The sequence below is a fragment of the Asterias rubens genome, chromosome 7 (assembly GCF_902459465.1).
Source record: "Asterias rubens chromosome 7, eAstRub1.3, whole genome shotgun sequence".
Lineage (NCBI taxonomy): Eukaryota > Metazoa > Echinodermata > Asteroidea > Forcipulatida > Asteriidae > Asterias > Asterias rubens.
In genome coordinates, this window is record NC_047068.1 from 20,347,292 (window position 1) to 20,360,943 (window position 13,652).

Consider the following 13,652-nt stretch of genomic DNA (forward strand, 5'->3'; position numbering starts at 1 on the left):
ATTGCATTGAAAAACATGCTCAGTCTAAATATTTCTGCAAATAATTTCGCAAAATTAATGGACAAAACCGTTCCCTGAAATATAACATTTAGTTTAACCATATTTGATCAAATATTTTTAGCCAGACACGAGCATGAGAAGTTGTCCACATCAATTTTAGTGCACAATGACCTATTTCTGTAGCCAGCAAACAAACAGTTGACAACAGACTATGACAGTGCAGGATTTACTCATACATGTACAATTCACATCCTTATCTAATGATTACATGATGTATTACTAAACATTTGTAAAGCCTCATCTTGCTTTATGAAGGAAAGTGGACCCTAAAAAGGTTCTTTGAAAAGTAAATCAATTAATTTTATTATTTTTCTATTGACAATTTAAAACAAACAAATCCTCTCTATAGACTACCAGACTTTGCCTTAAAAAAAATGTGTACAGTACTTAGATTTCAATCAACATTCAAAATGGATCCTAAAAACAACATGTACCTTTAAAAAACACCTTAATTTCCAAATTAAGATTTTCCAAATGTACACAATGTACAACAAACAATTCATATTTTGGAGTTCCAATCTTTCTCCCTCTCTTGAACACAAGTACATGTTTACAGTGTAAAAAAAAAACTGTTCTGTATCATTGGGATTCAACACCATACATGTGTAATGCCTAGATTAGAAACAGATGCTGCATTTTTTCGTATCAGATGAACAAACTTCAACGCTACAAAAACTAGCCGTTTACAATGCAGGTTACAATTAAACATTGAACTAGAAACAAAAGGGATTGACGTCTACATTGGGCCAGTTGGTTTTGTTCTATTTCTACCTCCATTTGTTTGCCCGCTTGGCTTTGGCCTACCTTCTTTGTTTTACTGGTCCACCTTCTAAATGCTATAGTCAGCATCCTGTTCAGCCTCCCAGAGAGTCTGTTTTTGTGGTTGTTCCGACTGTTGTTTACCTCTGAGTGACCACACAAACAGCTGGTCAGGGTACAGCCCAGCTTGGCACGGGCCGGCTCTACCACGACGACGTGACTTGGCGGGGTACCACTGGGGCTCATCTGAAGCCCTCAACTGCTCCAACCCTTCACGTTTTTTTCTCCTTCCCCCCTCTCCTCTAGATTCTTTCTCTATGGTCTCTGGAAAAACTCCCTGTCGAAGTGTTTACTTGTTTTTCTTTGTCTATTTAATCAAAGTAGTTTCTTATCAAAGCCAGTTATTACTACTAATTACTGCTGGGTTCACATAAGACAAAACGTTGGCCGGCGGTGTCGAAAATGCAGCTCCGTTGCTGAGGCCGTTTGAGATGACAGGCATGTTAGGTGCAAATCATAAGGCTGAATATAACTTGTTTACAGCAAAAGGTACCCCACAAATCTGATTGGGAGGATCCACTATTCCTGTGGGGGAAGCTCGGTTGTGGCGGTGAGGCAGGCAGGCGTGTGTGTATGTGTGTGTTCGCCAGCAGCTGCTGATCACCATGTTTATGGTATCACAACATGTGTGTTCTGTTGCAATTGGTCAAGGATCCATGCAGTGAGTGCTTGGTGCAGTGCTCCTCATCAGATCACATACTGGGCATGTTTTTGATTTATGCTGTTATGCGGGACAGATGGCGCGATCTGTTGTTGTTTTGTTTTGTTTTTCGCTCCTTTTCTCTGCAGTCCAATGAGCCCTAGGGGCTTTCAGTTGAAATCATTAAAAACAATTGTGTTGTTTGCTGCTGATCAATCAACTCAACGGAATCTAGCGAAGGGTTTATGTTTTTCCAGGTTATTTTGGTTTGTTTTGTTTTGTTATGGATTCAATTAAAACACTACACAAATTACACATCCTGTGCTTCCATCGACTAAAAACAATAGGGAAAAAAATTCTTCAATGACGTATCCCAAACAAAAATCCTCAAAAACAAACAGGCAGCTTAAAAATAATCTTAAAAAACGAAGAAATAAATCTAAAAATTCAACAAGGTCCACAATCACAGCATAAAGAAAAGGCATAACTTACAAAAGTCTCCAAAATCAAAAGCTCCGCAGTGTTCTCGCCAGGATTTTAAAAAAAAATGTTGGGGATTCTGAAGCCTACAAAGTACTTAATGTAGTATGCACTGTATAATTGATGCACTGTACATCATCTAATATGTTGTTTGTATTGATGCATAACAAACATATTCTTAGCCTATTTGTTAAATTTCATCTACAAAATGGATTAATTTCCTATACATATTTTATATGTACTAATAATTAAAAGGCAACTGCATATTTTTGTTCATTAAATTTGTTGACCCTAATGTAGGTAAAAACAGTGATCTTTTTAGGTAAAACACTAGACGAATGACCCCAGATAAACTTAAATGTTGATGATCGTGTACATGTAGGCCTATATTACTTGTTCAGTACCTCCATAAACAGGGAAATTATGCACGTGTACATGCTATTAATTTTCCTTTTGAACAGCCTAGTGGCTCAGAAGTGCTTTGACTGAGGTAAACACTGTCATTAAAATTAAATACTGGATTCAGTGAAGGCCATTTGGGTCCAAGGCATTAAATCATAAGAGACCAACTGTTTGGTAGACAGCTGGACCAGTAAATTGGGCAGTTTTGTTTACGTTTCATTTGGGTTAGACAAATGAAACAAACTATGGACTGTTTATATAAATTAAATGTTAATTAATTATTTTTGTATTTTGAACAAGTTTTATTGGAGGTTAGAGTCAATTTAAAACAAAGGGATGAAATACAATATTTAGTTTAAATACATACTATGTAATATTAGGAAAGACAAAGTTTTAAGGAAAATGGAATGCTTTATTTCTGTTTTAAAATCTGGTACAATGTTGGAAAATGTCTAGAAAAATAATAGGCCTACCAATTTTTATGTTTTATTTTTATTTGTTTAGTGATTGGAAACAAGCCTGAGCTCGATTGAAAAAAAAAGGGGAAAAAGGGCACGGGCACCTTTTGTAATAGTCAAAGGCACTAGGAACTTTGGTAATGGTCAAAGACATGTGTTGTCACAAAAAATGCAAATATACATAAAATAGCAAACCTGAGAAAATTTGGAGACTTGCAAGCTACATGTAACTATGAAAGAAAATACACCCTCGTTGCACACATTTATACGTAAGTGTGCTTTCAGATGCCTACATGTAATAAAAGGCTTCAGGCCTGAAGTAAGTAAATGAATCTTCTTACTTCTCAATTTATAAAGTCATAAAAGTGATCCAAGATTAGGAGGATGTGGTGAGACTTGTTTTCAGAAATCCGGAGATTTGCCGCAAAAGACCTCGATAGACGTCGATTCGGAGTCATTACAATTACAAATGTTAATCTTTTGTGATTTTTTATCCGCCCACCCATCCCAAATTTCGATTTTTTATATATTGACAGACTATTTTATACACCCTATAAACTCAAGAACAAAGTAACGCCTCCAGACATTTTAAACAATGCTCTCCCAGCTTAGGAGATTTCAATGGCTTTTCCTGGCTTCCAACCTTTCTCTTTGTAACAAAAGAGGACATTTTGCCATCTCCCCATTAGGCACAAAGATTGGCTACATCCATTTGCATGGAAAGATCCTTTTTAACATTTCTGACCACAAGATTGAAAGACAGACAATATTCTGCAATGACATTATGATACAATAGGACACATTAGGTGCATTGTGTTGATAAACAGTTGCCTTTATCTAATGTAGTTTATTGTAATGAAATTACCAATAACTGAGCTGTGTCAGACATTGAGATAAAGTGGTCAGACAATGCATCTTGAAGAAGGGCAACCCAAAGAATTACAGGCCTGTCTGCTTTGATTTTGAAAGGGCAAGGGCACCAAGGCATTTTTTCACTGGTGAAGAGCACCCTACACACGAGGAAAGTGTAAATTTCTACTGGGGCATTTCAAGGGCACCAAGGCAATAACCTGGGGCCTTTGTTGCCTCCATGAAGTATCAGGCGTGATGATTACAGGGTAACCTTACCCTAACAATGCAACACAGGACCTGTCTGACAGTCGTCGCCGCCGCCCCCCCCCCCAACATCCTCCATAGAGACGTGATACACAAAAGGTCAACACGAACATCCAACACCAGCTCTTTCATCCACATGACAATATCTCTCAGTAAGCCACACAACACCACAGTGAAGATGTCCCCAAATATAAATTGACCCCTTTTCATGAAAAAGGTCACAGGAGATCGAAAAGGATACTTACTACAGTATTGACGTTGAAGCTTACCAAACATTAGTTATTTATTAGAACACAGAGACAATAAAACTCTGGCACTGAACAATACATAACACTAGCTACATGTACTGTATTACGTGATGTACAATTACATGATACATGTACCTGTAGGCTATAATAGGTAATTTTTTACCTAAATTTGCACAAACATTTTGGAAGGGGTCAGGCCTTCCAAACTGAACTTTCTTGCGAAAGACTTCCTCTAAGGTCGAAATGTCAGATCATTAACTTTTGTTTGCATTGTAATTATTGAATCATTACACAATGGAGATAAACCTCGCCTTTAAAGTGCACATACTACATTCGTTTTGACTTAAATTTGAAAGGTACAAATTCAGCAAACTTCGTCACAAGTATAATTGCAAGTGCTGTGTACATTGTAGTGTGCAATATGACACCATAAAATAAACAATTTCTCCCCAATTTTGTGCTTACATAAAAATGTACGTATACACTAAGTTGTTATGGGCCAAACATGTAGGCTACACATGCGCGTCTACTGCATGAAGGCCTACAGTAATACTATGTACAGTATACATGTACATGTATGTTCTATGTCAGGCAATACTTAGATGCACTATGTATTATACATCGTAGTAGTTGCGATAATGTAACCCTCCTGCCGACGGCGTATCGGCAGGAGGGTTACGTTATCGCAACTAACATCGTAGCTACTGTGTATATTGTACAACAATTAATTTTTCTAATTATAGACTCCTGAAAGTGAAAGTTAAGTACACAAAAAAGGATCAATAACGGCTTCCAAACGTGTACCCCCCTCCCCTCATCTTAGGGATCAAATGACAGCCTAACATTAATGCACATTTAAACAGCTTTTTGTTTGCAGTCAATAATTGAAAAAACAGCGTTCCACATTATAGGCTTACATCCCAAAACAACCCAGTCATTTGATAATGCGGTAAATTGTAACCCGACTACTTTGTTGACCAATCAATGGAATACTACTAGACTCTTGGGGGCAGCAGACATATATTTTGTACATCATGTACAATATGCGTGTACATAACATTACACTCAAGCAATTGTCTTCAAAGCTTCACTTCATTTGTACATGAACAGGTGTGGCTTTTTTTCTCTCGGCTTTGGCTTGGAGTCTCTGGTTACATTGATCATGGAGGAAGGAAGAGAAGGAGCTCGAACGAATGGACTTCAAAAGTGGAACCCGTGGTACCGCGGTCGTTTAACGACACCTCATAATCACCCACATACCTTATACAGACAATGGGCGACCACGCCAATGTGAGTTTGCGCATGCGCACTTGGTTCTTCACTCAACCATGGTGTCGTATGTCGTATGGATATAATACAGAAAAATTTTGAACCACCGCTATTGACCGGAAGATCACAAAAAATGTAAAAATATGCCATGATGTTTCAGTGAAACACCACAAACGGTATATGAAAACGTGTACATGTATATGCACAATTCTTGTCTCCAATGATTCAACTTTACACGAAGGAAACGGTGCAGAGCGGCGGTACCGCACGTTCTGTACAAAGAGATTTCATCCCGCTCGTTAATCGGCCGTCCAGCTGGAGGTCCCCTATCTTTTTCCACTGGCCAGACAGGTTTTGCTGGTCGTTCGAGCTCCTTCTCTTCCTTCCTCCATGCATTGATCAAGGGGATGATAATTTCAATATCAATATTACACTGTGTACTACACAATTTCAGGCCTGTATGCTTCATTGTTTGAAGGGCATGGGCACCGAGGCGTTTTCTCCTCGATAAAGGGTACCCTATACGACTAAGAAGAAATTGTAAACTTCTACTGGAGCATTTCAAGGGCACAAAGGCAGGCAATGACCAGGGGGCAAGGAAGCAATCACCTTGGTTGCCTCCGTGAAGTACAATGTAAGGTCATGTCCGAAATGGAAACTTCGGCTACAGCTACGGCTAGATCACGCGCATCTGCCTATTCTTTAACATTGGCAGACGCACTGATCTAGCTGTAGCTGTAGCCGAAGTCATCGTTTTGACATATCCTTGACTACTGTACATTCTGTATTGCAACCAAATGGGTCTAGAGAGGGCCTCCTCCACCAAACTTCAGCATGGAGGGCCAAGGGGTGACCTTATCTGTCCTCCATCTCACCAGGAGGCAGTAGTCTAGACATGCCAAGAATGCCAGACTACACAAGCATTATAAACACACACTGCACCCCCACACACATACACACTACACAGTAAATAGAACTAGGCCACATTTACTAAACCTGTTTCAGTTACAGTCATAAATCTAGCAGAGAGGGCCACCTGACATGGCTCTTCACTATCGTGACATATTTTATTGAATTGATCTACATTGTAAAATACTTTTCAAAATATTTTTTTTCAACAGCACTTTCATCAGAAAAACTGCATATTTCCCCCTTAGTTCATTTCAACAGCTAAATTCCAAAATATTCCCCATCTCCCCTTCCTGGTATAGTATCAGAACAGAATCAATCAGAACAATTTATTTGTTGAATACATTGTTGCTAAGCGAGGTAACGACACAAAAATGGTGGTGTTTGAAGCTGGATTTTACACAGTTCTCTGTCAAGAAACTGGCATGGAAGCCATCTTTGTTCAGCATGTTTCAGCCGTCCCTAGGCTGTACATGTACATAGTTATTACAATATTCAAATTTTAGCACTTAATCAAAGCCTAAAGGGCCTCTCAAAGCGCTTCTGACATTGTTACCCCTGGTCAGTGGGCCTTAAATCATTTCTTAAGCTCTCTGGGGAGCATACAGCCAGTGTTGGAAGTTACCACGCTCCTAGAATCATTCACATAAACCATCTCTGCCCATTTTGGGCCTGGTTGCAGAGAAGCAATGGTAAAGTGTCTTGCTCAAGGACGTGTCACGACCAGGATTCGAACCTACATCCCAATGAACCACTAGAACTTGAACGATGCTCTGAACCACTCGGCCACAACACCCCAACAAAGCCACGGCCGATGGTACATTAAAATCTCACACATCCTCGTAAAGGGAAAAGTGGAAACAATTGTGGCAGCCATCCGATCCATCCTATCCTGAGTCAGTGTCCAAAAGTGCCTTAAACCTAAACCTCATTTCAACAAGTTTGATCCAGAGCAAACACTATTTATATACTTCTTAGAAATTGTGACCTAATTGACAATTTCTTCATCTTTGTTTCCATACAAGAAAAAAAGAGGAACTTTAGACTTGCATTAGGCCTACATCCTTCCATATAAAACCAGAGATATCACGCCAAATACAGACATTAAATTTTGCACAGAGATACCTGGCATTTACAACCAGCCACTCTTGACAACTGTGTTGACATCAGGAGCAAAAATGCTCCTCCACCAACATTCTACAGTCTTTCAGTGTAGTGTGTACACGAACGTCCCATAAGATTCAGGATAAATAATGCCCGAACATGAAGACTGCCCATCATGTATGATCCCCGCCACTTCAATACCGCAGATATTTCAGGAAAACAAAATTATGTTAAGTGTCATCATTCATGAGTCATGCACATCACATGTAATGCAGAACTGTAGGGTTGTAGAGCTGTGTCTCTCTCTCCCTGCATGGCCCATGTACATATTGTACATTGTACAGCTGTTTCACCTGCTCTGATTTCAGAAACTGATCTTTAGTATTCTTGTACTGTGGATGAATTGTTTCCGATTTTATTTAACTCGGTCTGCCCTCTGCCAACAACATTAACAATTTGTAGGTAAACTACACTTACGTAATGTATGTATACAACATGTGTAGCGAGGAATTTGACTTTTAATCAAATTATTCATTAGAATGTTTACGCATAGAGTGGGTTTTTCCAGATTAAGGGGCATACATTTGTAATTGAAGGCCAATACTAATGTAAGGCACTGCCATTGCCATCATTATTAAAGGGACATGTATGCATTAAAGATGCTACATGTATGTCAGATTTTTGGCCAATTTGACCCACAAATTTTGATTTAAAATTTAGTAGGTATTTTGTTGGGGGTCAAGAAAGTTACACGCTTTCATGCCATTGCTCGAAAAAGTCCGCCAATTATTATTAGCAGTGAAATAAAGTGCTCAAAATTAGTTTTTGTCGGGATCCCGACAAAACATGTATATCGCGTGACCAATTCTTATGTGTTTTATAAGAAACGTTTTAAATTTTTGTCATGGTTCCTGACCATTAAAAGTAAAAGTTAAACTTTTAGTTGTTAGAGCGGGTGATACTCTTTCAATACCATTCACTCAAAAAAATCAATTTTTTAATGTTAGGGGCCAAAAATCTGACATGATCTGCATTTAATTTACATGTAGTGCACATTGGAGGTTGATTATTTGTTTATGGTAAGCAGATCCAGGAAATTGGGCCCTGCATGTCGACTCATGTTCAAAAAACGATACGTGTGTACACCCAGCATGCCCAGTAATACAGTGCACGTACAAATGTACATTGTACAGTGTAATGTATATGTACATGTAGATGTGCACTAGGTCTCCCTGTGGAAACAAGTAACGTAACGGGGTACACTTTTCCTTCTTCACGGCTTTCCCCAAACACATTTAACCAGGACTTTAACCAAAAGGGAGCAAAGTATTTCCATAGAGCGAGGATGTTTTCCCTTTGCTTTCATGTTCATACAAAAACCAATCATGATTTTGCTTTAAAAAAACTTTAAAAAACTCAAAAATAAGGTTCACACTGTATCAGGCCTATGCTTCGTTTTTGAAAGGGCAAGGGCACCAAGGCATTTTCTTCTTGGTAGAGGGCACCCTATGATGAAATTGCAAATTTGTACTGGACATTTCAAGGGCACCAAGGCAATGACCAGAGGACACGGAGGCAATTTCCTTCGTTGCTATGCCTCCGTGGCCTCCGTGAAGTATCAGGCGTGCTGTATGTTATAGAAAGTGTCAAAATGAGTAGGACGCAAATTTTCAAAAAAATGTTGTTGCCAGTTTATTCCAAGCTCTTATTTTTCATCAACACAACACTTTGTGGCAGTGTCATGGCCGAGCAGTTAAGAGCACCAGATTCAAGCACTGGTGTTTGATCAGCAGGGTGTGGGTTCGGATCCCGGTCGTGACACTTGCTACATAAAATTGGAGAGGTAGTGCTTTCTGCTCTACCGGCCAGGCTTCGAATTGATGATACCCAAGCCTACATTCGTATGGACTGTGAAAGGGGTAACCCTGTTTCAGCCCTAGGAGTAGGTGGCAACGGCCTCTGGAAAAAATAATTATAGCCCACACCTTGAAGTGGCCTTCAGGCCTTGTGTGTCAGGCGACTTGCATAAAAAAATATATATAAAAAAATCAAATAAAATCTCTAAAGCACAACTCAATTTTTACTTGTTTCACCATGCCAATAGCTCCAACAACTCTATTCCATTAATAATGGTCTTTGTTTCCGGCACCTATCAGTTCTTTTTACGTTTTGTTAATGGTACTCTGATCTGATCTCCACTTCAACGTAAAGTAACAGACACTTGAAACATAAAGCTACTCTTCGTCATTGTTTTTTCCCTGCTAAAAGTCCTCTTAAACTAGAATTATTCTAATATAATCAATTGATGAACAAACAATGTCTAGTGAAAGTGCTCAAACTATGACATTTCCCGCAGGGAAAATGCTCCAGGTAACAAACAGGAAACAATCGACAGGAAAGCAAGTGAAATACGAAACTTTTATCATCTTTAAAAACTCGCAATCCAAACCAACTAACTGTACATTGAAGTAATGATGTCATGCATGCACGTACACCCTTGAAGGACTTTCTAAAGTAAAATGTTTTCATTTCCACAATTCCCAAACACATGGCAGTGACCTCAGTATATGAATTTATTCTCAAAAAGGTTCAATAAAAAAAACATTCAGTACTGAACACAACCTCCCTTCCCATTTGGATTAAAACTCACTCATTAAAACTACACATTTTACCTACAGCGTTTAAAATACAATTTACAACTTTAAGTCAGTTTCCCTTGTGGTTTATTTGATAATTTGCAAACAGAACTAATTATAATTTGTTTAAATGCTTACATTGAGGCTTTTGCTAACTCCTCCGTCATGATGTAAATTGACATTTGTAAATTTTAAATAATTATTGTTGTAACCCTTCCCCAGGGTTGTTTTGGTAATGGGGTCATTCCAGGTCAATGCAATTTTGGTCAAATTGGCTGAAATTGGTGTCTTTTGAAATGTTGCATTATAAGCTTTCCAAATCTGTCATTACTTTTTTTGTAGGAGCATGTTTAGGTTTGATAACCTTTTGACCTCTAGTTTGACCTTGAAATTGACCTTATGGATCACAAGATCTGGAGATGAACTTCAGTGAACATTTTCCCCATACATGTACTTGTACATGTATATTGTTTTCTCCACATAAAAAAATACAAGATTTTTGGCTTGCTTTCAAAAGGACACTCAAAGTTGCCTATTCCTATGCAACATGTGCAAGGTACACTGTATGTACGAATCATGATTTCGCTTCCATCATACGCCTTGCTTGCCTTTCATACGTATGTAATGTGGGTTTTGGACGGTTAGGCCCCTATGAAATTCTACTCATCTTGAGTTGTGCTGTAGCAGACTTATGCATTAGGGCCTTACACACTGTATTTTCTTTGCACATTGTGCAAATCATATTTTGCGTCGTGGAATTGTCTATACAGCGTTTGTTGACAAGATGGCTCCTGAGTCATGTGTCCACATTGAGCTGATCATGTGTTTTAAAAAAGGCCAAATAAATAAAAAATACCAGTTCATCCTCCCCGCCCGCATCTTTTTGGAGGGACGCATCCTTTTTTTATACTTTTTTTTCTCTCTAGATTTTTGTATAACAATTTTTTTATTTTAAGGACTGACCTATACCTAACGTGATGCTCTCGAACACGTGTAACCGTCTGTCTCATAAAACAAAATTAGTGAATGCCTAATTAGCAAATCTTTTTTGTGTAATAATCCGACCCTGTTATACCTGGGTCCTCATGCAACAATCCTCATTTTGGAAAAATCCGGACGATCAACTGGTATTTTTTTATTTATTTGGCCATTAAAAAAGTCCTATACTACTCCAACATACCTCATTTTATTCCTTACATCTGTGGAATTACTATAACACATAACAGGGGTTACTAAATGATGACTTTGTCCAGATGTGATTGATTTAAAAATTGGTCCAAAAAAACGTGTACAAATGTGACATGTTCTTGGGCGCCGCCATCTTTTAATGATTCTCCCCCTGTTGATCGTGGGCGCCCGTAAGGTGACGTCATGATCGCTAGGCTTATGTGCGTGTGTACAGTAAAACATCAATATGTATAAGGTGACGTAGCAATGCGCTGTATCTGTATCATATTTACTTTGTACACCACACAAATTGATAAATCAGCGTAGCCATACCGCGTCACGTGACATTACCTCTTGGATATTCATGACTTGCAATATTTGCCTGGCGCCCTGACTTCTCACGTCCAACAAGAAGAGAATCATTAAAAGATGGCGGCGCCCAAGAACATGTCACATTTGTACACGTTTTTTTGGACCAATTTTCAAATCAATCACATCTGGACAAAGTCATCATTTAGTAACCCCTGTTATGTGTTATATTATAGTAATTCCACAGATGTAAGGAATAAAATGAGGTATGTTGGAGTAGTATAGGACTTTTTAAATGGGAGAAATTTGCAAACAAACTACCTTGCATTTTGCGTCTTTGAAAACTTAGCGTTTAAGACATGTGAAAAGTTTCTGTATGGCGCCACCACTTTTTCATTCGAAATAAAATAATATAGTATCTAATTTACCTGATAGATATATCCCTTTTTGTAAAAATGAGTGAAAAAGTGGTGGCGCCATACGGAAAGTTATCCAAGACATGTATCAAAGGTGGGCTGTAATGGTGACAGTGATGAGACCGATGTTAAAAGCGGAGCCATTACAGCTCAACAAGGTGGGCTATCCCCCAGACCAGAGCTCAGCTACAACCTTGCTTAGTACTACTCAGAACATCAAAATGAGCCAAGAAAGAGAGCAACCAAGTTTACGCATTTTAAGAATGAGCTTACATTTATATTATTTCCCCATCATTGCCGTCCAATAGCCTCGGCTGGGATGATAGGATGACAATCTTATTTTGCCCAAAATGGTGTGATCAAAATTCTCGACCACAGGGCACAGATTTGAGAAAGTGAAAAGGGGGTAAAGCCGCACTTCCGTTTATAGTCTTCTCGTCCTTTACAAATACACAGATGGCAGAACTAAGAAAAGTTTCAAACTTACGATTTCGCCGTTGTGGCTAGCCATATTTAAGAAGAAACTCCCAGGTACGAAAGCTGTTTTCAGTCATCAACACTTCAGTTCCGAACATCAGCAGTGAGCAGCCATTACTGTACCGGATCACTGGTACTCAAGCATTACGCACGCAGCGTACCCATCAGACTTTACGCGTGTATACCTTACTCGATCTGAATAAGGGACCAGCGAATTTCCCTATTATTATTATTTTTTACTCAACCGTACATGGATTCGCTCGTTCCCCCAACATTGTAACCAATTGAACGAGACAAGTAAAGTGGCAGGGCCCGAACGATCGAAAACCGTACCCAGAATTATTCCTTTGACAAAGTTATTATAAATATTATTCAGCTTTTGTTTTCAACGACAATGGACTGTAATACGCCCAGTATCCGTAGCTAGAGCAGACATATTGTGCCGTTTATTTACCGTATATTGTGTGTTGTCACTATTTACTATATTATCCGTAGTAGGAAGACCCATCAAAGCTGTTGTGAAACGATAAACTATTTTAAAAATACAACAAAAACCACACAAAAATTAGAGATGATCATATCATTAAATAAAGAAGCGTACACAATTTGGCTCTAGTTTTACTGTGTATGGATAGGCTTCCCATTACACTTAAAAGGCAATCAATGGATTGCATATACTTTTTGATTTATCAGCTCGTTTTATTCCCCGAAAGACCGACGAAGCTCAACACAGACGGCGGCGAGCGGCACATTAGACCGCACAACAATTAATTACAGACTTGATTTCAAGACTACCATGTTGATGAATTTTGGAGTGCGCCACTGCATTTTTATGTGAAAATTCGTCCTTGGCGGTCGGTAGACCCTTTAAGTTTGCATTCAGTTTTTGCTGGCATCACCGTAAAAGGAGGTCTTTTGTCACCAAGAAGTCATGAAAAACATACACCACGCCCCATTATGCGCCGCGCACAACTTTCAGCCAATCAACGGTCTCAATGGATTGACAGACTTTCGGGTAATTTATTTTTGATCCTGGCCAGTTAGCTTGAACGTGTCTTTGTGAGGCTATTTCCGTACCCCTGATGTTCCCTCTCTCACCTATCCTTACCAAATCTACCCCCATCTATTCTTATGTTCTTTGA

The 13,652-nt window shown here is 38.9% G+C and overlaps 1 protein-coding gene across 2 annotated transcripts in view; it reads right to left on the minus strand.

The window, feature by feature from the left end:
- LOC117292240 (3-phosphoinositide-dependent protein kinase 1-like) overlaps nucleotides 1-12,630 on the minus strand; it is a 44,167-nt gene extending 31,537 nt beyond the window's left edge. The window contains exon 1 of one of the 2 annotated variants that reach the window (XM_033774221.1): nucleotides 12,521-12,630. In XM_033774221.1, coding sequence (XP_033630112.1) covers nucleotides 12,521-12,544 — 24 coding nt within the window. In that variant the 5' untranslated portion in view covers nucleotides 12,545-12,630. Of the gene's footprint in view, nucleotides 1-864; nucleotides 1,316-12,520 lie in introns of those variants that run through there. The other variant, XM_033774220.1, reaches the window with a different exon arrangement.
- Between the last annotated feature and the right edge of the window lie 1,022 nt (nucleotides 12,631-13,652).